Source organism: Mytilinidion resinicola (genome assembly GCF_010093595.1).
Source record: "Mytilinidion resinicola strain CBS 304.34 unplaced genomic scaffold BDZ99scaffold_4, whole genome shotgun sequence".
Classification (NCBI taxonomy): domain Eukaryota; kingdom Fungi; phylum Ascomycota; class Dothideomycetes; order Mytilinidiales; family Mytilinidiaceae; genus Mytilinidion; species Mytilinidion resinicola.
This window is the reverse complement of record NW_022985440.1, coordinates 788,386-810,127: the sequence shown is the minus strand read 5'-3', so window position 1 is coordinate 810,127 and position 21,742 is coordinate 788,386. Positions and strand designations below refer to the sequence as shown.

General features: G+C 49.7%; 8 protein-coding genes across 8 annotated transcripts; 5 read left to right on the top strand and 3 right to left on the bottom strand.

The window, feature by feature from the left end:
* Positions 1-384: 384 nt before the first annotated feature.
* On the top strand, positions 385-645 carry BDZ99DRAFT_516573 (uncharacterized protein; the record flags this gene model as incomplete). The annotated part of the gene is made up of 2 exons (XM_033725081.1): positions 385-502; positions 566-645. 2 exons carry the CDS (start codon positions 385-387, stop codon positions 643-645), a joined length of 198 nt encoding a protein of 65 aa, XP_033580908.1.
* Positions 646-1,400: 755 nt separating this feature from the next.
* Positions 1,401-1,906, top strand: BDZ99DRAFT_228829 (uncharacterized protein). Its single transcript, XM_033713490.1, has 2 exons — positions 1,401-1,719; positions 1,773-1,906. The coding sequence occupies exons 1-2, from the start codon at positions 1,567-1,569 to the stop codon at positions 1,851-1,853; spliced, it is 234 nt and encodes a 77-aa protein (XP_033580907.1). The 5' UTR covers positions 1,401-1,566; the 3' UTR covers positions 1,854-1,906.
* A 450-nt stretch (positions 1,907-2,356) lies between these two features.
* BDZ99DRAFT_459694 (uncharacterized protein) lies at positions 2,357-3,186 on the bottom strand. The gene has a single exon (XM_033719220.1). The coding sequence runs from the start codon at positions 3,107-3,109 to the stop codon at positions 2,825-2,827; it is 285 nt and encodes a 94-aa protein (XP_033580906.1). The 5' UTR covers positions 3,110-3,186; the 3' UTR covers positions 2,357-2,824.
* A 272-nt stretch (positions 3,187-3,458) lies between these two features.
* Positions 3,459-6,189, top strand: BDZ99DRAFT_567651 (arginyl-tRNA synthetase). The gene is made up of 6 exons (XM_033727710.1): positions 3,459-3,829; positions 3,904-4,642; positions 4,756-5,275; positions 5,337-5,750; positions 5,801-5,890; positions 5,952-6,189. The coding sequence occupies exons 1-5, from the start codon at positions 3,554-3,556 to the stop codon at positions 5,805-5,807; spliced, it is 1,956 nt and encodes a 651-aa protein (XP_033580905.1). The 5' UTR covers positions 3,459-3,553; the 3' UTR covers positions 5,808-5,890; positions 5,952-6,189.
* Positions 6,190-7,940: 1,751 nt separating this feature from the next.
* Positions 7,941-8,981, bottom strand: BDZ99DRAFT_436571 (putative short-chain dehydrogenase; the record flags this gene model as incomplete). The annotated part of the gene is made up of 3 exons (XM_033717541.1): positions 7,941-8,264; positions 8,333-8,618; positions 8,741-8,981. The coding sequence occupies 3 exons, from the start codon at positions 8,979-8,981 to the stop codon at positions 8,072-8,074; spliced, it is 720 nt and encodes a 239-aa protein (XP_033580904.1). The 3' UTR covers positions 7,941-8,071.
* Positions 8,982-10,173: 1,192 nt separating this feature from the next.
* Positions 10,174-12,428, bottom strand: BDZ99DRAFT_516569 (uncharacterized protein; the record flags this gene model as incomplete). Its single annotated transcript, XM_033725080.1, has 2 exons — positions 10,174-11,239; positions 11,287-12,428. 2 exons carry the CDS (start codon positions 12,426-12,428, stop codon positions 10,174-10,176), a joined length of 2,208 nt encoding a protein of 735 aa, XP_033580903.1.
* A 2,864-nt stretch (positions 12,429-15,292) lies between these two features.
* BDZ99DRAFT_459690 (hydroxymethylglutaryl-CoA synthase) lies at positions 15,293-17,519 on the top strand. The gene is made up of 4 exons (XM_033719219.1): positions 15,293-15,612; positions 15,701-15,803; positions 15,884-16,959; positions 17,030-17,519. Exons 1-4 carry the CDS (start codon positions 15,553-15,555, stop codon positions 17,162-17,164), a joined length of 1,374 nt encoding a protein of 457 aa, XP_033580902.1. The 5' UTR covers positions 15,293-15,552; the 3' UTR covers positions 17,165-17,519.
* Positions 17,520-18,253: 734 nt separating this feature from the next.
* Positions 18,254-19,505, top strand: BDZ99DRAFT_567647 (uncharacterized protein). Its single transcript, XM_033727709.1, has 3 exons — positions 18,254-18,522; positions 18,600-18,753; positions 18,811-19,505. The coding sequence occupies exons 2-3, from the start codon at positions 18,671-18,673 to the stop codon at positions 19,460-19,462; spliced, it is 735 nt and encodes a 244-aa protein (XP_033580901.1). The 5' UTR covers positions 18,254-18,522; positions 18,600-18,670; the 3' UTR covers positions 19,463-19,505.
* Positions 19,506-21,742: the final 2,237 nt, after the last annotated feature.

The window sequence follows — 21,742 nt, the reverse complement described above, 5'->3', positions numbered from 1 at the left end:
TAAGCGCTCCAGGTAGCCGGTACAGCTCCAAGCACCCTCTCGCCGTTGCCTTCGTAATTTCAGCCTTGAGTAGGCGGTCGCCTACCGTCACGCCTCTTAATTGCGCATGAGGCAGTGTATCAAAACGTGCAAGGCATCGTGGACTCTCTGGTGTGGAATACAAGTATCTAGACTCTCGCATCGCGTTGTCCGCAGCTTCCTCAGTCGGCCCACATTGCAGCGATCAGTTAGTCGAGCAGGCGAAGTTGTAGGGTGCCAAGTGGCGTGAGTACAAGTAAGCCTCTGGCCACCGAAACTCCCTCACTCCGACACCATCCTCTATATCATCTTCATCATCTTCATCTTCACACGACTTTACTCCAAGCATCTCATCGAAAATCAACAATGGTTGTCGTCAAAAGCCCTTCCGAGAATCGATTAGCCATGGCTAAACCACCGCCGAAGAAGCTAGACCCACAAGTGGCAGGCAAAGTCAATGCCGAGCGGAAAAAGGGATGGAACAGTGAGTCTTCCATGCGAATTACTCTTAACGGATCAACGTACTTACACCCAATACACTTTGCAGATGGAGAAGGAATATTCGTGCTCTCAAATGTGAGGAGATACGCGATGAAATGGTCGAGAAGGACAATCCCACCGAAATAAGTGGTTGGCACACCCGAACCCACTCCACTCGACCGAACCGTCGCGACACACAACCATCTAGCGTTCATCCACGAAAATACGTTTATCCACCACATCATAGAATATCGAAAGCCACGTAAATTATACAAGTTAGGGAGACGCGGAGGAAGGCAAAATTAGGTCTTATGGTGCATATCACGATTCATTTGAAGCATCTCTTTTCACTGCCCCGTTATCTCACAAGCGTTGCACTGGTACCTGCGGCAACGACAACGAAACCTTGCCGTTTGGCCTAATATGTTTTATACCCATGGATTTTTGTATGTCGACAAATTGTATTGGGCTGGTGTTGTGTTAAGAATGTAGCATCTCTCAAAGTAGCGTGTCAACTCTCAGTTCTTGAACTTCAATGTCGTTCTTTGAATACCTTCTAGTATCTCCGTTACGATGGCATATCTCTGGGATCCAGCGATCTCGAATGATGGACATGTGGAGTTCTCGCGCACCGTTCACGACTTTGCAACACTTGTGATAAGCATAAATACAGTATTCGGTTGATGACACACAGGCTGACAACCTACTAGTGCTCTTGAACATCGCTCTACCCATTTATGCCGAATAAATCTTACGTCTACCGATTAATTCAGCACTGTGACTACTTTCATGAGTAGGTCACGTGCCTAGAGAAGTTGATGGATATATATGTACACACGTGGACATCCCCTTACGTGATCCAACGTTGCAAACACTGAGTTATGTATGTACATTAACCTGGTGTGACTGTTGTTGAGCACAACCATACTGTCTGTTGACTCATCCTAAGAAACCGGGGAATGCAAATCCCAAGGTTGCTTTTGGCGAGGTAGGGTACTTACCCTGGCCAAGACCGCTTCTTTCATCACCATTTCAAACCCGACCACGACTCCCTCAACAATATAGCCAATGATAGCAGAGTGCAATTCAACTCCACGGAGTCTTATAGAGCAGCTTCCCGTCGAGCTACTTCAGAGAGTGTTATGTCACTTCCCAACCTCTCACGGCTGCGCTATGTTCTATATTTCTATTATTATATTATACTATAGCTTACTATTCTTAGTAAGCTCTTTGTAGATTAGTTTGCTGTTAATTCTAAATTTATTCTTAGAGAGCCCGCCCTATATGGCCGCCTCGATCTGACCGTCTGGGTCCCGTTTCCTCCGACCCCTTTTTTTCAGATTGGGTGCTTATAGTGTGTAAAGTGGCGACTGTGCCGAAGTGGACGTGGCAGTGGAAAAGAGAAAAGGCGGTATAAATCAGAGATAAGAGAAGAGATGGAAAGGCCGGGGGGGAGGTCGCCTATTCTTGTAGAATGGCGCACTCCACGCCAACGACGAGGACAAGGCAGACGACCATCCTCCCTAGAGACGGGAGCTTGAGCCCCCGAGGTTGTGAAGCTGTAGGGTGCCCCATTTCGTGGTCCTGAGGACGGATTTTGGACCCCTTCGCCAAAAGGTGACGATCTCTGGTGAGTATGTCAGGGACTGCGCCGCGTCGGGTGAGCGAGGGTGAGCACACCTGAGCCGAGGCTGAGCCGGGCCTGAGCCAAGCCGAGTCATGGTGGCGCAGGGTCACGTGAGCAGAAGGGTCTGGCAGCGTGTGGAGTGGGGTGGTATAACACATAGTTATACCACCCAAAGTGTACGCTGTTCACGTGACTCTATGTCGCTGCTCACGCTTGCGAAAGAAGTACGGGGATATTGGAAGTGAGAGTGGGTTTAGTTGAGATGCAAATTGAGGTCAAAGAGCAGCTCAGTTTCCTGAACGAGAAAGGAAAGTGCATACCCTCCGACCCCCGTTGTTCAATTCAGGAGCTCTGGTGTTTTGGGGGAATGGAATAAGAATATTGGCAGCCAGTTATATTCTCCTACACACATCTACCTTCGCTCCTCAGCTCGTCAAGGTTCACTCCTCAACTCTTCAAAGTACACCGCTCAGCTGAGCTAGATTCCTGCTCTGCTTCACTACTAGGATGTTCCTTGTAGCTACTTTTGCCTCCCTCCTTCTCTTCACTATATAGTCTCTCGTTAGCACCTCAATACACATCATGCTTCCTTCACTAATCCTTTGCCCCTTCCTACGCAAGCTGCCACCATATACCCCACCAGTATCACTTTTTCACCCCCCACCCCTCCAGCGTCGCCCCCAACTTCGTCTCCGCAAACTACCCTAGTAAATCCTTCCAGATGACTTCTTTCCCGTCCTTCGCCTTCACCTCCTCAAACGCCTCCGCCAGCTCCGTCCCTGGCGTGAACACGATCTTGCTGTTGGCGTCACGGTACTTTTTTAGTAGCGATGCGATGATGGCGCCACTGGCGGCGGCATTGGTGAACTTGAACAGGCCCTTGGCATACTCGTTTTGGGCGTCGATAATGATGAGCGCGGAGTCGCTGGGGGAGGCAGTGGAAGGGGGGATGCCGAGGTGTTTGCGGAAAGATTTGGGCGCCATTGCGAGTCTGTTTATAGAGAGCTCTGAAGTGATTGGGTTGAGCTGGTTTGATGGGATTCTCACACTCAGCTCATACGGTACCATCTCAGTATGCCCCAGGGAAGGCAGACTGTCATTTATATAGATCTACAAGGAACACGCGCTTCTGTACCCTTGCCTAGCGCATTAACCCTTGTTTAGCACCGAAATCTCTCGGTAGAGCCTGTGATTGGCTACTCTTTATGCGAGGCTAATCACTCAGGGTTAGCGTAAACGTGAGGCGGAACGTGCAAAGACTCATCGTAGGTATGTGGCACAGTGGTAGATGTTGTATTGTTGTATATGGGTCATTTTCTCCTGCGCATTTTCCCAGCTTCTCTTCTCAGATCTAGAATATTTGCGACCACACTTTGCCTCGCAACCCACCGCACTGCACGATTGTTAGCGTCAAACACAGCTCGATTCATGGCGGCCGACCAAACACTGGCAGAGCAGCTAGAACAGCTGCGTGTCAGCCAGACAGAGTTCCCAGCATGCTATCCTCAGTTAAATCCAGTTGACCTGTTTCGTGTCCACGTAGCCAAAACCCTTTCCGACGTGACAGGCCTGGACGCAAAGACAATTTACCCTTTGCTGCAACGTACCCAGACCTTGGAGCATGGCGATCTGCTGTTACCAGTGCCCGCCCTCAAGGTCAAGGGCGAGAAACCCAACGACCTCGCAGCCCGTTGGGCTGAACAGGTATGTCTCTGTGTTGCTGCATAGTAGCTTGGTCGTTCGTTGTACACTTGCGCTAAGCGTTTGCTTTTGCCTAGTTTCCGGACTCCCCACTTGTCAACAAGCCTGTCGTCGACGCAGCATTCCTCCGGTTCTTCTTCAAACCAGCGCCACTCCTGCAAGAAGTGATACCCTCCATCTTGCAAAATCGGACAACATGGGGAACCAATCCACTACTAGGATATAAAATTCCTGGAGACGCACAATCCGGACGCAAACGCATTGTCATTGAATTCTCCTCTCCAAACATCGCGAAGCCTTTCCATCAAGGCCATCTCCGGAGCACAATCATTGGAGGGTTTTTGAGCAATTTATATGAGGGGGCTGGCTATGATGTTGTTCGGCTCAACTATCTCGGAGACTGGGGTAAACAATACGGACTGCTAGCATTGGGGTTCAAGAAATTCGGCGACGAGAAAGCTTTAGAAGAGGATCCAATCCAGCATCTATACCAGATCTACGTCAAAATCAATCAATTGGTTTCCAAGGAACGCAAAGAAATCGAGCGCTTGGAAGCAGCCGGAGAGGACACCTCCAAAGTCACAGACGGTGGATTAGACGAACAGGCTCGCCAATACTTCAAGGCTATGTGCGACAATGACCCCGAGGTCATCGAGTTGTGGAAAAGATTTCGTGAACTGAGTATCGAGCGATACAAGAAGTCCTACGCGAGGCTCAACATCCATTTTGACACCTATGCAGGGGAAAGCTTGGTGAAGGAAGAGTCTCAGGTTGTGAAGAAGCAGTTCTGTGTTGATTTGAAGAGGCATAAGGCCCGTATATATAGCCTATGAAAGGGGGGGGGGGGGGGGTACTCCCCTGTTCCCCCTTGTTACGGATATGGAAGGATGTAACGCCACTGACACGCTAGTAGTGGCAACCTGAGTAAGAGAGCATGAAGACAGCAGAAAAGAAGATGGCCGACACCGGGATCACTGAGCTATCTCAAGGCGCAACTATCGTGGATTTCTCCAAGTACGTCCCGGGCAAAGTTGGAAAGGCGCTTGGCAAAGCCTTGGTGCGGAAGAAGGATGGGACGAGTCTCTATCTAGCCCGTGATGTCGGCGCAATGTTCGAGCGAAATAAGCTCTACGAATTCGATAAAATGATATACGTAGTAGCTACTGACCAGGAGCTTCATCTCAAGCAGCTTTTCAAGATTGTGGAGTTGATCGGTGATAACGATCTTCGATCTCGAGTCGAGCACGTAAACTTTGGCCTGGTGCTGGGTATGAGTACACGAAGGGGAACTGTCGTGTTCTTAGATGACGTACTTCGGGATGTCGGCGACAAGATGCACGAAGTAATGAAGAAGAACGAAGCAAAGTACGCACAAGTCACTGATCCTGACAAGATCGCCGATATTCTTGGTATTAGCAGTGTAATGGTTCAGGACATGAGTGGAAAACGGTACGCTCTGCTCCTGTCAGGCAAATCTTTCTACATACTTCTCACGACTAACACGATCTAGCATCAACAATTACCACTTCAATATGGACACCATGACCTCCTTCGAAGGAGATACTGGTCCATACCTTCAATACTCCCATGCTCGGCTTTGCTCAATATTCTCCAAGGCGGGTGTTTCAACTGCCGACATTGAAGCGGCAGATCTCAGTCTTTTGACTGAACCTCACGCAATCAACCTCGTTCGACTTCTTGCTCGGTTCCCAGATACCATTCAAAACACACTGAAGACGCATGAGCCTACCACGGTGCTAACCTATCTATTCCGCATGACACACGCTTTGAATAGCAGTTACGATGTGCTGAAGGTAATCGGAAGTGAACCAGAGCTTATGAAGGCTCGCCTTGCTTTATACGACGCGACGAGGTCTGTGATCAAGAGCGGAATGCGTCTCCTAGGACTCAAACCCGTCGAACGGTCAGTTAATGAGACAAAGTTTTAACATGCTTCCGCTAACCTAATTATAGGATGTGAACTTATCATTAAAGCAATTTAGCGACGTCGAAGGATAGATGCCCACTTAAAGGAGTTTCAGGTTATTAGGATACTTATAGTTTGTAGGTGCTTCTTCAAGCCTTATATTAATGCTATTTGTCGATTGGTTAACATGTTACCCAGAGTTCTAAATGTTACTTCTCAGAGATCATGTGTCTAGGATTAGTTCTCTAATTCCTAGGGTGCCACTCTCATTACGTATGCTTGAGATGGCAGCTCAGTCTCCTAATCACCGGGCAGGGCATTGCAGTTTACCGCTGCCATTCCTAGCTGATAAGAGAGTATCGAGACATTAGCGCAGTTAGTTACAACACTCTTAACGCTTTCGAAGCGCGCCGGCGTACTGCTTCCCACCACCACCTGCATCATCTTATCATGGGCGCAAATCGCGGTAGTAAACAAAGCTTTAGCCTGAACATCCATCCAAGGCAGGGCGAGTGCATGAAGGTAACTTCTTCGAAGAACATTGCATCTACTCCTTAGTCTCCTTGCAACTGCGAAATGTAGAAGCGGGGTCCTTCTCCATCCTATTTCCCAAGATGGAGCGGGATTGAAGGACGCTATAAATGGGGCTGGAGGCAAAAGTGGCACAGCAAAATCGGCCCAAGCATAGGGGAATCCTCGCCATTTGCCCCGCTCTATATTGGTGCTTGTGTCTCTTATTGGCTTTTTTCTCTTCTAATCTGTGAACGTCGCCGCAATCATGCTCTAGCAGTAAGCATGTGTGACTTGATGGGGGCGCTCCTTGTCTCATTGGCCTTCTTTGTCTTCTATACCTGTGAACCTCGCCGCTATCACGCTCGAGCGGTTAGCAGATTCATGCAACAACCCGCATATACTATATATTACTGTTTTGTGGCTAACAAAGTTCTGTTGCACTCCACTTGCATAGGCGCTTGCTCAGATTCATTGGATAGGAAGTCCTGTCCTTAAAATGGTAGGCGGCAGGATCAACTTCGAAGCTCCAGGGATAGAAATACTGCATTGATTCCTCCCCCAAAACTCTCCTTTCATCATCCGGAAAAGAACAGCTTCACCCCGAAGTAACTGGTACGTTTACATTCTGCTCATCCCATCTCCCTCCACAACAATAATTAACTGACGAGCCCATCCAGAGCCTATCCACACACACATACGTCACGTAACATCATTTCACACAACCACAGGGGCTTCTAAGGCAGGGCGACCCCCGTCTCAACACTCCCTGTTAAATACAGGGCCTAAACTGGGTTCTAACGAGCTGCTTAGTCTCGGCTCAGGATGCGCTCACCCAGCACAGCCACAGCTCAGGCTGGAGCATGAGCAGCTCAGTCCCCTGAACGGGAAAGGAAATTGCTTGGGTGTACATTGGGATATCGTACTACCTGTAATAAGAATGGATGATGTAAACACCGACTCTGTGTCGATCAGGATTATGAGATGTATCTTGAAAAGAGCTCCACGAGGGCAGTATTGATATAATAAAACTAAATACCCCGAGGATTAAAAACTCTAGGCACCTTCCTACAAAGTTTCTGCGCCTTGAATTCGATGATTACTTGTCGTATTGCAGAGCGCTTTTACCAAATCGGGCACACATCGAAGGGCTATATCTCGGCAATAATACCAGGCTCGCCCTTTCGTGAATCGCACTCCTATACTCAAGACACGAGGAGAAGGTGAAACAAAGGCGGGTAGATAGAGTGTTCTCTCTTATCTTCATTTCTTATATCGTTTCCAAGTAATCATTATGCACACCAAAAAAATCTCCGTTCATTAGTTCGCGCGCGGATCGAACCTCGAACCGTCAAAAAGCTCGGACCGGAGTCCTACTAAAAAACCCTTCTTACGAGGAAGGATTTTTTTACCCTGATAAGGACGGGATTGCGTCCGCCACTACGCCCGGGTGCAATGTCCAAGGGTCCCGAAGGACAGAGGCGCCAAGAAATATCATATCTTATATGGTTATCTATTTAGGATGATATCAGTCATTAATGGCTCTCAAAAGACGGTCAAGAGTGCTCGGATTTTCTTATTTAGCACAAACAGGGGTGCTTCAGCAAAACACAATAATATGAGCCGGATGTAAAGCCCAGAGGGCGTAAACGCGCTAGAGTTGCATCATTTTCGTTTCTCGTTATACATTTCAGCCTCGCAGTGTTGATTATCTCACTTCTGTTCCCCTTTTCAGAGGTTTCTTATAGCCCCTTTACCCTTTTCATATGATACTCTCCTCTAAGGATATTCCTTCAGCCTCTCACCCTTCAAAAGTTCTTCAAAGCAGCTTTAGCCTCATCTTCCTTCCACCTCAACGTATCCCCCGTGAACCTCACCTCCCACGGCCCCTGCTCCTTCTCAGCCAATAACTCCGCGTAGACCTTCGCATGCGCCTCCCCACTCAACTCCGGATAATTAACCGTGTTTCCATCCTTACTAACCTGCGAAGCGAAGTAGAACCTGTTCCCCACATTGTCAGCAGCTGATTGCGACACCAACTCCCAGCAAAAAGAAAACATAAGATTCACCTATACCCCTTCGCCCCAAATGCCTCAACCGAAACTTCCACTAAATGCGCTAGGACTGCCTTTGCTGCACCCAGCGTGCCGGCGAATACGTTCGGCTTGAACGGTAGCACATTCCCCGTCGCAATGAACACCTTGGGCGTGGAGTCGTCCAGCGTCTTGAATGCCGCTACAGCCTCCTGGAGAGCGATGAAGCCACCAACCGAATTGACGGCCACATCAGCCGCGAAAGCCTCCGCGCCTGCGCTGAAGGGGTCTGTGGGGTCGGTTGGGAAGGTGAAAGCGGCGGCTATACAGTACATCAGCTCACGTCCATGACCACACCAATCTCCTCCTCTCATAGCCATCATGTCTCCCTTGATATCCTCTTCCTAAAACAGCCGAGAAAGCAAGTGAAGGTTCGGTAATTACCATTGAAAACAACCACACTCGGCGTCCCCAGCTTCTCCCCAACCTCCTTGAACACGGCCTTCACGCTGTCCGCCTTCGCCACATCCGCCGAAAACGCGGTATACCCCGCTGCCTCTGCGGCCTTGGGGTCTGGCTTCCGGCTCACGAGCGCGACGCTGTAGCCCTCGCCTTTGAGCGTCTTTGCGACGGCTGCGCCGATGTTCTTGCCGGCGCCGAGGATGAGGGCGGTCTTGGGGGCCATATTGTTCAGTCGAGACGGGGTGAGGGATATGAGGTAGAGTTCGACGGAATGACAGATACAGTTGAGAAGTTGAAAGTGAGTTGGATGGTTAGGACGGGTGTCAGTTACACGAATCTACTCTACCAAAAAAAAATTGTTGGGTTGATATTAGCTCTGACACAACAATCGACAGCCCCAAAGACATTTATATCCTCTATAACGCCATCTACATGCATCTATTACCAATCGCAGATGCGGGGAGGCAGATAGTCCGAGGGAGAGAGACCGTCCGAGTGCTGTGGTCGGCAGGCCTCCGCAACCGAGCCGGGAACGGTATTTATCGGTAACATTTACCAACATGGCGTAGTAGTGGAGTGCTAAATCCTCTTATCGACCCTATGCAGAGGCTGTTTGCATGTAGTAAATCCTGATTAGGTATGTAAGTGTACATGAGCTGTTCTGATATACTGTAGTACGATAAGGCTTCCGGAACAGTTGGGCCCGGATGCTCCAGCCAATCATTGGGTGGTGAACGAGGGCCTTGCAGCACTACAAAGCCCACGGCATACGCTCGCAATAAGGCGTCACGGACATCAAGTGTTTAGAAATATCGTCTATTGATTGCGATTACCCATACAGTGGATATCATTCCTATCCAGCTAGCAGCCAGGATTCCATTTCCACCCCAATCCATCCATCCATCCATCCATCCGCGCATCCGAAGAAAAAGACCTGAGGTACTTATAGCAAACCGAGACCCACAGCGCTGTACCAGACCGCTTCGTAGTTTGCGCCGCAGAACAAATACACAGAAGCAAAGCGAAGAATGAGACACCTTGCTGCTAGCATTATACACAAGACGACCAACAGCAAGCGTTCCAGTAAAAACATGGAAAGAGTCGCAGTGACAGCGAGACCAGTATCTCTCCCCCGATGGAGACGGTCTTCAATGACAAAAAAAAGAATCACAAACGCCGCGATTTCCGTATCGTTTGCTCCCGCATCCGCAACCAAAATGCTCAATAGATTTCATAAGAAAGGAAAGAACAGCAGCATTCGGTATGAATGATAGTCACCAGACGCCTTTGCCTTTATTGAACGCCGCCATAATGATTCGCTGATAACCGCTAGCCCAATAATGTTCCCTTGTCGCAGTAATACGTACCAACATCCACAGATAGAATCTAGGATCAGAAAGCTCTAGGCTTGTTAATCATTGGAACATCCATTGGCAGTGACACGCGCCGGACGGGTCATCCCTCTTTTTTACGCCGGACGACGGCGAGCTACTCGCGCCCGGTGCACTCGCGCCAGCTTGGCTGAATTGTTGCATCGTCGGGTCCGTTTCTTGAAGAGGGATAAGTATCCATTGTCCAGAGCTGTTGACAGCTGGAACCAGAGACCTGTTGTCAAGAAGCTGCATCTTCTGGCACACTGGCTGAGGCGAGCCTGGAATGCGGCGCTCCTCTATCTTGACAACTCGAGGATAGGGGACTAGATGGGGCTCGGCATCTCGATGCCGGATGGGTATCGACGTCGCATAAGATATGAATTGGCTTGGCCAGGGCTCTGACCATGAGGATGTGGGGGTGGTTGTGGGAGATGGATGGACTGAGGCTGAAGTGACTGACTCTGCATCTGTGGATGGTAATGATGTGTGTGCGGAGGGCGTCGTAGTGCGGGCCGAAGACGACAGTGACTGTGTCAAACTCGCGGCCGTAGAATTGTCCGTAACGTAGAGATACCCTTCGATGAAGGTTTGATTAAAGTAACAGACCCACGGCCGGTCTCCTGGCTGGACCTGGAAACGATCGTGAAAGTCAAGTTTGTCGTCATCTCGCGCTCGCAACGCTGCTTCTGCACTAAACTGATCATCCTTCAAGATGACGACCTTGTTGTACAACCCCTGGAAATGGAAAGCCGGACCAAATTTAGGGAAGTCTTGATCAGTGACGAGGCTGAGAGTCTGCATTTGGAGAGACGGTGGCTGGACACCATATTGGATGTTGTCGTCATCGTCATCCATGGCTTGTAATGCGGCGTAAGGCAGGCCCTCGCCAGGAATTGGAGCCACACTGAGTTGTAGAGCGGGTCCGGACAAGATGCATGACCAGGCACTGATTTGGTTGGCTTCCGTGAGGCAGTTTCCGCTCGCCTCTTGGGGAACGCTTATAGGTAGAGAAAATGTACCCATGGGAAGAGGCGAAAGATTGGAGGGCGTGGGAATGAGTGACGCATCAAACATGGATGCGGTGGTGATAACAGTCACGACGCTTTCACTGGGCTGACGTTAGTAAGGTTTGAAATAGGGCGAAAGGAGACTTACGGATCAGGCTGGTGTGCTTGCATCTTTTCTCGGGCTAGGAAAGACCCAATTGCAGCACCAAGAATGACGGCAAATATTAAAACAAGACCCAGGAAAAGTAATAGTACCCATAACGGAATCTTGCCCCACAGGACTCTTCTCCTCCTGATTTCCTTCCAAGTTCTGCCTTTCCACGACTTCTCTGTGATCCCGGGTTCAGCATTCTGGGACGAGCCAGGCGACTCTGACAAGGGGAGAACGTAAGGTTCTGCCCGGTGTTGCCGCTCTGCCGGAGTGATTGGGGACACTAGAGCGTCCTGGGATGTTCCTGAGCGAGGCGGGACATTCGCTACTGGACTCGGGGATGGCTCCGCGGCAAGCGAGTGCTTCGTGGGGCCTTCCTCTGGATATCTCGTGTATGGCGGAAGCTGCTCTGTATGTCCATCCGGACCGATGATGTCCTGCTCTTCACCGTCCGGACCTATTTGCCTATGGTAGCCTGTATCTAGCCCTGGAAACCCGACCGGTATTATTGGCGCTGGCGTGATGTGTTCCTCGTCCTGGTCTTCTGCTACGTTCTGGGTGTACATGCCGTACGGATGTGTTGGACGGTGGGCCGAGAAGGAACGGTGCGGTTGGCGTATGGTGGAGGATGTCGTCACGCTTGAGGAGCGGGCGACGGTGGTATTCTGGGGATACATGGCATAGGGATGGCTCGGGCCTACGCCATAGGGACTCTCGGATCGAGCCATTGTCGCGAAGGAGGAATCGGAACTGACAGACGAGCGGTGCATCAGGGCGTTGGCGCGTGAACTGCCTGCTCGACCGTGGATGTTGGCGTTCCGGGCTGGGACAGCAGGGGTGGCGCCATCATTGGCGATGGCGGAGGAGTCTCGAGCTGCAGGTGGTTTGGCGGTGCTGTTTCGCGATGGCATCCTGCGCACGCCAGATTCTGTTGTGTCTGCGTTGGATTGACGTGACGGCGCTCTCTGCAGTCCCTGGTCGTCTCGTGTCGCACCAGACGGGTGTCCCGGTCTGAAGCCATCGGCGACACCCATCCCGAAGTCGAGGTCGTCTGCATCGATGGCATACTCGTCGTCGAAGACGTTTGGATTGATGGATTGGCGAGGCGTTGCGTCCTGGTCTCGATCGCGGCCGGCCATCGCAGCGTCTGGCAGCCCTCAGCGGGCTCGTTCCCCCCTTAGAGGCAAATCGGCGCAATGCGGGCGCTGGGTCGCGAGGGCGGGGGAGCGAAGGAAGCGATCGAAGTGTTCAGCGAGCGGAAGCGATTGAGGTGTTCGTTATGGTGCGAGGGTCAGCGAGGGTGGTGGTGAGGGAGTTCTTGTCGTGGTGCTATGGGCGGCGCTTCACACATTGGCGTGGGAGGGAGGGCTGGCCTTGGCGCTCTCCAAACGATACGGCAAGCTCCGTTTCACTTCATCCACAACCTGCCCGTGCTCACCATCAGGCACTCGCAGCCAGTGCTCTCTCATGCCTCTGCTTGCTGCAAGTCCTGCGCCGGTGCACATGTCGCCCCGAACTGTCAAATGCCACCCTCGCCCGTCTCCCGGCCTCTCGTCTCCACGCCCTCTCCTGCTCTCCGCCCTGACTCGGTTCCATTTGCCGGTGCCTAGGTGCGGATAACCTTGATTTGGCCCTGGTGATTGCGCAGGGACTCCAATACAACTAAGCCCAGTGCAGGGCGCCGTTCGCAAAGCGGGCCATTGAGATTATGCAGGCCGACTTGCCACAAAAAACCTTGATGCAAGACTGGTTGCTGCCTCGCCTCGCCTGCCACTATTTGGCGGGACGCAGGTGGGTGGTTGGCACGCTGAAACGCCATGAAACACTGTGCGGGTTCAGCCATCCAGTCCCAGCCACCGACCTTCGTAGGCCTCGCACTCTACCCTTCACTACTCATTGCGGGTCTGACCTTCCCGCTGCGGGTGGCCTTCCCTGTCCACGAGTCTGACAGACGGAAGCATTCTGGAGAATGATTAATGTTTGACAGATCTGCGTCCCAGCCAGGCTTTAGCCACGGAACACTACAAGCCTTCCCTCGTCTGCTCCGACTCCTCTTTCGGCCAGATGCTTTTGATGGAGGACTGATCAAGCCCGTTTCATCATGGACACATATAGCCAGATATACCGTATATCGGTTCTCTTATGCGTCTTCAGCCTTCCGTCCTATGTTGTTTGCGTATGGCGGCACAAGAACGTTCATGCCGTCTGCTCGCGAATCGAGATTCCACCAACCACGACGTAGGTAGGACAGTCCTTCATTGTCGCCCTATTCAACAACATCAGAGTCAAGCGGGCCGGCAGAGAATAGAGTAGAGGCGTGTCTTCCATGGTTTGAATTCGTCAACTTGCCGCGTCCGTTGAGTATGATCGTCTGGAGTCTCCAGCATCCCCATATGTCGACTTCCTTCTCGAGGACGATAGAGGATGTCCCTGAACACTGCAAGATATGTTGCCGGTCCTTCAACAACACTGGACCGGTTGGCAGTCCGCATGCCAGATTAGTCGTCCTGATGAACTCGGCAGATGTAGTATTATTGGTCAGGTACAAGTTTTCTACGCCAGAAACGAGTTCCTGGAATGATCGTCTCAAACACAAGGTGGATGCCAAGTGGTGAACTTGCTACATTCTCTTGAGCGAGGTTTTTGGTGTAGGACGAACTTATAGTCGCAATCAGAACAACTACACTCATTCAAACGAACGACTTGTGGTCTTCAGTGTATAGGGCCTGGACAGGATCCCGTGCACACTTGCTCGTCACTGTCTGAGGTGATTCGGCGCATTGTCGGAACTAAGATAGGATGTAAAAGTTTAGATAGCGCAAACACCGTTGTTGGGAGCGATTTAGCATTTTTTTCTGAACTCAGAAAGGGGATTAAAGCTTGTGGCGAAAGCGAGTGCGCAAACTTATGTCCTAGTACTGTGCTGGTTGGAAGTGGCATGCGTCGAAAGACATACCTACCTTTCCCCAGGCGTATTGCATGTTTCGTATAATCTTAGAGTTCCAGAAAATACGTAGACTTCTGCAGGCGATATCAAGTTAGCTTCCAAATCATTTTCCATATCATTGTTCGAGGTTTTGTGCTAGCTAGACGTTTGTCAGAAAGGACAGCGTCATATGAACTGATCTCTCTCTGGGAATACTCTGAAACGTTGTTGTAGTGGTGAATAAATGTACGTGCACTAATGTTCTGCATTGAAGGACTGGCAGTGATTGTGTGATGATGTGCATGATGAAGGATTGATTGAATAGTTCTGAAACTACGAGGGCCCGAGATCTTATAATGAGCAGTCCTGATATCAGACGACAGTCAACAAAAATGTCATAAGCAGAACCTCAGCTTTGGGCAGGCGGAGAATCTGTTTCAGCTTGATCAAACTCCAAGGAATAGGCTTACATCCGCCACCGAATATCCCGCTCAAGAGACAGACTAAACGTGACTGCTTCTTTTCACACCAGAAAAGTGCAGAGATACCACCAGCCGTGAAGCAAACTAGTGCCTCAAAAGTCCGCCGGGCTCTAGGCGTCTTAATAAGCGGGGTGAGTGGGTGCGAGAACGGCCAGCGGGACGTCCTGGCGTCTGATCCCTTCCCGCCTGCATGGAGCAGACTGCAGGTCCGTCAGCTCCTGATTGGTGTGCAGCATGACGACATGGCTCGAGAAGATAGGTTGCTGGTGTTTCTCTTGCGGCCAGCAGCCTTGGCTCATTCCCGAAGGAGTCCCTGTGAGAAAAGGCCACGAGTGCGACTCCACCGAGTGTGACATGCAGTGCAAGTCGCATCCATTGCGCATGATGCAGGGCAGTGCCGTGGGCGATGTCGGTTGCATTCACCAATCGTTCCTGGCGCTTGCCCGTTGCGGGGAACGGGGCTTGAAGGGGCCCTGCAGGCGTTGGGTTTTCGACGATAGCGCACGGCTCGAGCGTACGGCTCGAGCGTCAATCCCACCACGGCGTGTCGATTTGTTGAGGTCTGCACGAGATAGCTGCCCACCACCGACTCGCACACTATAAGAGCAGCCTGCGGCCTCCGCGAAAGCCTCACACACACCCAGCGACCTCCCTTCCAGCCCCCAATTCTCTCCCAGTCCTCTCCCAATCTATTGTCCCGTCTCGCCAAATTTCTGTCTGATCGCCGCCGCCCAGACCCAACTTACCCCATTGTCCATCACGCTATTGTTCTCCCTACAAAACCAGCGGTGAAGCAGCGCCTCTCCTCCTCCACACCCGCCTCGCACCCAATTTCTGCCTCCACACGCTTCAATCATGGCCGCGCGACCCTCCAACATCGGCATCAAGGCCCTCGAGCTCTACTTCCCCAGCCAGGTACGTGTGCCGTCCCCTGCCGCTCCCCATGCGCGCGAGTACGAGCGCTGCGCCCCTCTGGCGACGACGACTCTAACCCTATTTGCAGTGCGTCGACCAAGCCGAGCTCGAGAAGTTCGATGGCGTTAGCACCGGCAAGTACACCATTGGCCTGGGGCAGACTAAGATGAGCTTCTGCGACGACCGGGAAGGTGAGAGCTCCTACCCAGTGTTCGCTGCGAGTCAGGGCCGCAGTGGGGTGAATGCGTGCTAACGGGCCTCTTCCGCATAGACATCTACTCTCTAGCCCTCACTGCCCTGTCCTCCCTCATAAAGAAGTACAACATCGACCTGAAGACCATTGGCCGCCTCGAGGTCGGCACCGAGACGCTGCTTGACAAGTCGAAATCCGTCAAGTCGGTGTTGATGCAGCTTTTCGAGGAGTCTGGAAACTTCAACGTCGAGGGTGTTGATACCGTGAATGCCTGCTACGGCGGCACCAACGCGCTCTTCAACACTGTGAACTGGCTTGAGTCGTCTGCTTGGGACGGCCGGAACGCAATTGTCATTACTGGCGACATTGCTCTGTACAAGAAGGGCAATGCCCGCCCGACTGGCGGTGCTGGCTGTGTGGCCATGCTCGTTGGCCCAGACGCCCCCATTGTGATGGATGCAGGCATCCGTGGCAGCTACATCACGCACGCCTACGACTTCTACAAGCCCGATTTTACCAGCGAGTACCCCATCGTCGATGGTCAATTCTCCATCCGCTGTTACACCGAGGCGGTTGACGCTTGCTACAAGGCGTACAATGCCCGTGAAGCAGTTGTCAAGGGCCAGGCCAGCGGCCATGCGAATGGTAACACAGCAGACGGTACTCCTCTGGATCGTTTCGACTACATGTGCTTCCATGCGCCAAACTGCAAGCTCGTGACCAAGTCGTACGCTCGTCTATTGTACAACGACTACCTCGCCAACCCCTCCGACCCCATCTTCGCCGAGGTTCCCAAGGAGATTTCTGCTCTCGATTACGCTGCCTCGGTGACTGACAAGGCCGTGGAGAAGGTCTTCATGGGTCTCGCAAAGAAGAAGTTCGCCGCCCGCGTCCAGCCCGGCATCCAAGTCCCCACCCAGTGCGGCAACATGTACTGTGGTAGCGTCTACGGCAGCTTGTGCAGCTTGATCGCCAATATTAGCAGCGAGGCCATCCAGGGCAAGCGCATTGGCATGTTCAGCTACGGCAGCGGTCTTGCCAGCTCATTGTTTTCATTCAAGGTCAATGGATCTACAGAGGAAATCTCAAAGGCGCTTGACATCCAGAACCGCCTGGACTCACGACGTGTCGTCGCTCCTGAAGTGTACGATGAGGTAAGCTCTCCTTTCCTTTGAAATTCTTACTATTGTTCCCAAAACTCACGTGACTAACTAACATCTACAGATGTGCAACCTCCGCGCGAAGGCCCACCTTCAGAAAGACTACAAGCCAAAGGGCGCCACTGATACCCTGTTCCCTGGTACATACTACCTCACTGACGTCGATGGCATGTTCAGGCGCAAGTACGAGATTGCGTAGATTTCAAATTTCTTTTCTTTTGCGAGCATTTGCAAAAACGGAGTCTTGTCTTGAAAGACGTTAGAACCTCCTTAAGGGTGGCCCCAGTTCAGTTTGGGCATTCAGGCGTATTTATGAGCATCTCGAACAATCAGCCTAGATCTTGCATGTAGTAATCTTACATCGTGTGTCGGCTTTGATTTGGAAGGCTATCTGAAAAACGAAGATGAAAGTAGTAACGTCCGTCCCTGGGTGGCGCAACACCCACCGTGCCGCAACATATGAGGGGTACATTGACTTCAAACAACTTAAGCTCTTTTGCACACATCGATATATCCCATAATTCTACATAAGTTGTGTGCTGTAGCCATCCTATAGCCCTTGGAACCTCTCCCACGGAAAAATTACGTTCACATTGTCGCCTTTGTGCCTGATTTGCGGATAGCCTTCTTTCATGGCATAACCAAGTTCCGTCGCCACAGCACCACTATCAAGCTCCCATCACTCCTGATGCTCATAAAAGGGCCTTATTCGAACTTTAGAACCTCACTACCATATTAAGAAATCAGCATTAGCCTTATAGCTGCTGTCGCACGCAAATTCATGCAAGGTCGCCACCCTGGTCGGTACTTCTAATCGAAGCACTTACCGGTTCTGGCTAGTACAAAATGACTCCGCCCGTCTTATATAATCATTTCAATGTAATTTACCTATGTCATCCAGTAAGCCAAGCTTGTGGCTGAGTGTGGCTGATCGGGGCCTTGGTACCCACCTTATGTCAGGCATCATTAGCCCAAGCACTTGATTTGCCATGGTACAAGAAGGTACTTCTCTACCACAGCTTGAGCTGACAAGGTCAGAGTCAGTGTGGGTCGGCCGTCCTCCCTGCTAGCATGATCAATGTGTTCACCTGCCTATAAGGAGACCTAACGTTACAGGAGCATTGCGAATCTCGAAACCTTGCCACATGTAGTACCGGAAATTGCACCGCCACCGGACGATCACCAGTTATCCACCCCCAAGAGGCGTGGCTGGTCTTGGCGAGCCCGCTTCCCTCGTGCTCACCCATCTCCAAGCCAACGTGCTGGGTTATTGCACTTGCAGGAACGTGCCGTAGATGAGCAGATACACTGGTGCATCGAGCCTCAATGCCATTATAAGATCCTCCAATCATTGTAGAGGGATAGGCGGCGGCTTATGGTCGACTCTAATTCGTCGGCCAAAGTGGCACAGCAATGCAGGCGCGCCAAGCAAAGCGTCCTCCAGCTGAAGTCGCTGGCAACACGGACTAGCCTCCATACTTCCTACTTACTCCGCAATCTTAAGGAGACCTCCTACGTTAACAAAAGAGGCAGAAAACAGGTGAAAGCGACTCCTACGTAAGCACCTACCACTCTCGTGGAATTCCACATGCAGCAAGGCAGGATGAAACGACTAGGCTGACGTATTTCGGAAGGCATTCAGCAGCAACGCCGTTTTGTCTAAAGCTATCAGCTTCTGCATCAAGGCACATGCCGCTTGTGCTCAATGGCGACTGCCGTGGAAGCTCTAACTCCCGTGGCGGACGTCGGGCTCACTATCCTAAGTAACCCTCAGGACGCGGTACTTGAGTACATTTCACTAAGTACCCTCACTTAACAGTGATAGTTTGAACTGACTTAAGCTAGCATCATCTTTGTCCACGGCCTCCAAGGACACCCACAAGACACTTGGACGTATAAGTCAAAGCCAGCTCAAAGTCCGCAGAGTCGGGGTCTATCTCCCTCAAAAGCTGCTAAAAGCACAAAGTTGCGAACCTTCAGCATCTTTTCCAAATTCCCGAAACGCAAAAATCTAGAGCCAGGAACATTAGGAGTGGGTGTTGACCAGGAAAATGATGCAAGAGATAGAGGGGGCCAAGGAATAGATGTCTTCTGGCCAAGAGACCTGCTCAAGGACGACGTCCCTAAGGCAAGGATCATGACATTTGGCTACAATACAAAGATTACCCAAGGCTATCAGGCGGCACACCAAGGCAACATCTTCTCCCACGCGAGAAATCTCTTATATGAATTGGAGGAAAAGAGAAGGAAGGTAGCAGACCGGGAGCTAGTCTTTATGGCCCATTCGCTCGGCGGGATCTTAGTAAAAGAGGTGTTGCGGCGCTCTCAAACTGATCCGGATGCAAAAATTCAGAAGATTTTTATGTCAACTACAGGAGTCTTCTTCTTTGGCACTCCACACCGAGGAAGCAGAGTGGGGATCAATCAATCAATCAACTTTGACGTCTCCAAGTTGATTGATTGCTTCGTTGAACAGGCTGTGATTGATTTGATTTGATTTGATTAATTTCTGAGATGCTCAAGTTGAGTTGATGAGATTGATACTTTTTGACCCCCAAGTTGAATTGATTGGTTTGATTGATAGATTGATTGATAAGTTGATTACTACTTAGGAGGTTTGATGCCAATTCGACGCCAGGAGCGTATAGATTGCAGAGCACTAAGTAACTCAGGCTTTATATTAAGGCGTCGTACGCCCAGGAGATCGCCAAGTTCGCTGAAAATTCTCTCACAATTAGCTGAGGAGGCTGGGATGGAGTAGATATCAAGGGCTAGCTGGCCTAGAATAGAATAGCGATCTCTTGTGATAACCTAGTACTAAATAGGGTCCTTCGCTAGTGGGTTGTCCTGTTTCAGAGTTAGCTCGCGCTTCCACCTCTTGTACTCGTCGTTAACAGTTTCCTCCATCTCCTGCTTGCCCTCCTCTATAGAGTTCCTAAGGAAGTCTGCTCGGTCGTTTATAGGGCTTGTTCAACGGCGTTTTGCAGGCCTTATATTAGGAGACAAGGTAGGAGATACTGCGCCAGCAGCCTTTGCAGCCACCTTATCCTTATATGCCTGCCACAGCAGCCGGAAGGAGCTATAGCTATTTAAAAGCCAGTTCTTATATAGATATAGCCCATCGCGCTTTATATTATAATCCTTTAGCACCTTCTATAGCCCCTTAAGCGCATGTTTATATGCTAGATAAAGTATTATAGCTGTAAAATAGATAAAGGTGTCTTCTATTTTCCTATAGTAATCCGCAAGCTTTTTATAGGCAGCGTTAATATTAATAACTAAGTAATTTTTAGGTGTATTTAAATTCTTATAGTTAATAGCCTTAAGCCTCTTCTTCTGCTTTTTAAAAGCTAAAAGTAGCTATTTAAATATAATAAGAACTTCCTAAATAGCTCTATAGCTACTAGCTAAACCTCTGCCCTATAGCTATATTATTGTATTTTTAAATAGCTTAAGCAGCTGCTTATACTCTATAATTATTACCTAATTACCTGTATTTAGCCCTTACTCCTTAATAAAGCACCGCGGTTTCTCCTTTTTTATATCCTTATACTAAAATACTACTTTAATATTATATTCCTTAAGCTTTATATATATATACGCGTTAAAAGGGCCTTAGAGCTTATAGGCGCGCTTAAAGCAATTATAGTAAAAGTTTTACTAAGTTCTAATAGGCTTAATAAGCTTCTTTAGTTTATAAAATTTATTATAGTGCTTTAAGTTTTCTGCCTGCAGCTTAATAAATAGCTCTCGGGCTTATAAAGAGGCGCTAATAGATAATATAATATTAAATAGCACCCTAATAGGCCCGGCTTTCCTCTACTCTACTATTAGCAGTTCTTTTTTCTATATTACTGTTAGCGTAATATAGAATAGTAATAAAATTAGAGATGTAATTTTACCTATATATTTATATCTATACTTTTAAATACCTTTTTATTTTTACCCTATATAATTGCTTAGGCAGCTAAGTTAAGAATATAGCAGGTACAGTATAACTAATACTAGGAGATGCTAAACTTAAACTTATTAGCTATTGCTATTAAAGCAGTATTATTGTTTATAGTATTATTAAGTATAAAGTAGCTAAGGCGCTTAGTATTAATTTTAAATAATTATAATATTAAGCTAACTATCTCTGTAATATTCTTGCCTAAGTGCTGGCCTAGAAGAACAGGCAGGCCTAATAAGTAGTCCTCTAGCCGGCTATTCTTATTTAGATAATATATATATATTCTAGTAAGCGCATACTTATTGCTAACTAAAGTCTAATTATTAAATAATATATAGATAAGGCTAGTTGCCTGCTGGAGGTGTTTAATTACAGCGGGTATATAGGAATTATACTTAGCTATAATAGATTCTCGGAGTGTATAATAGGTCTTCCATAGGCTTAATTTAGCAATAGGTCTAGCAGCAGCAATTATGCTGCGGAAGGCAGGCTTCTCAATAACGCGTAAAGCCTGATTATCATCAGCAACCCAGTGTTAAACAGCGCGTAGAAACTTCGCCCGATTGAAGCTGTCCGCCAGCTTGTTGGCCACGTCCTGTGGAACATTAATGCCCTGGAACTGCATTGTCGCCAACACTGACGTCTGGTTTGGAGTAGAGAAGTTGATCTGGCCATCTTTATCAACCCTGTGGCCACGCTGTTGCCGCCCTAGGTGAGCCATAGCTGACAAAGTAGCCTTCTCAACGTTGAACTCGCCGCTAGGTATTCTGTGTATGTGGCAGTACTTGCAGAGCCAGAACTTCTGGCGCTGCTTTCGATGGTAAA

Excerpts from the sequence above, each read along its gene's own strand:
- BDZ99DRAFT_228829 (XM_033713490.1), top strand. The coding sequence starts at position 1,567 with ATGATAGCAGAGTGCAATTCAACTCCACGGAGTCTTATAGAGCAGCTT. Across the intron at positions 1,720-1,772 it reads ACTATAGCTTACTATTCTTA|CCCGCCCTATATGGCCGCCT; the intron begins GTAAGCTCTTTG and ends ATTCTTAGAGAG.
- BDZ99DRAFT_459694 (XM_033719220.1), bottom strand. The coding sequence starts at position 3,109 with ATGGCGCCCAAATCTTTCCGCAAACACCTCGGCATCCCCCCTTCCACT.
- BDZ99DRAFT_567651 (XM_033727710.1), top strand. The coding sequence starts at position 3,554 with ATGGCGGCCGACCAAACACTGGCAGAGCAGCTAGAACAGCTGCGTGTC. Across the intron at positions 4,643-4,755 it reads TTTGAAGAGGCATAAGGCCC|AGAGCATGAAGACAGCAGAA; the intron begins GTATATATAGCC and ends AACCTGAGTAAG. Across the intron at positions 5,276-5,336 it reads CAGGACATGAGTGGAAAACG|CATCAACAATTACCACTTCA; the intron begins GTACGCTCTGCT and ends AACACGATCTAG.
- BDZ99DRAFT_459690 (XM_033719219.1), top strand. The coding sequence starts at position 15,553 with ATGGCCGCGCGACCCTCCAACATCGGCATCAAGGCCCTCGAGCTCTAC. Across the intron at positions 15,613-15,700 it reads AGCTCTACTTCCCCAGCCAG|TGCGTCGACCAAGCCGAGCT; the intron begins GTACGTGTGCCG and ends CCCTATTTGCAG. Across the intron at positions 16,960-17,029 it reads CTCCTGAAGTGTACGATGAG|ATGTGCAACCTCCGCGCGAA; the intron begins GTAAGCTCTCCT and ends TAACATCTACAG.
- BDZ99DRAFT_567647 (XM_033727709.1), top strand. The coding sequence starts at position 18,671 with ATGGCGACTGCCGTGGAAGCTCTAACTCCCGTGGCGGACGTCGGGCTC. Across the intron at positions 18,754-18,810 it reads CCTCAGGACGCGGTACTTGA|CATCATCTTTGTCCACGGCC; the intron begins GTACATTTCACT and ends GACTTAAGCTAG.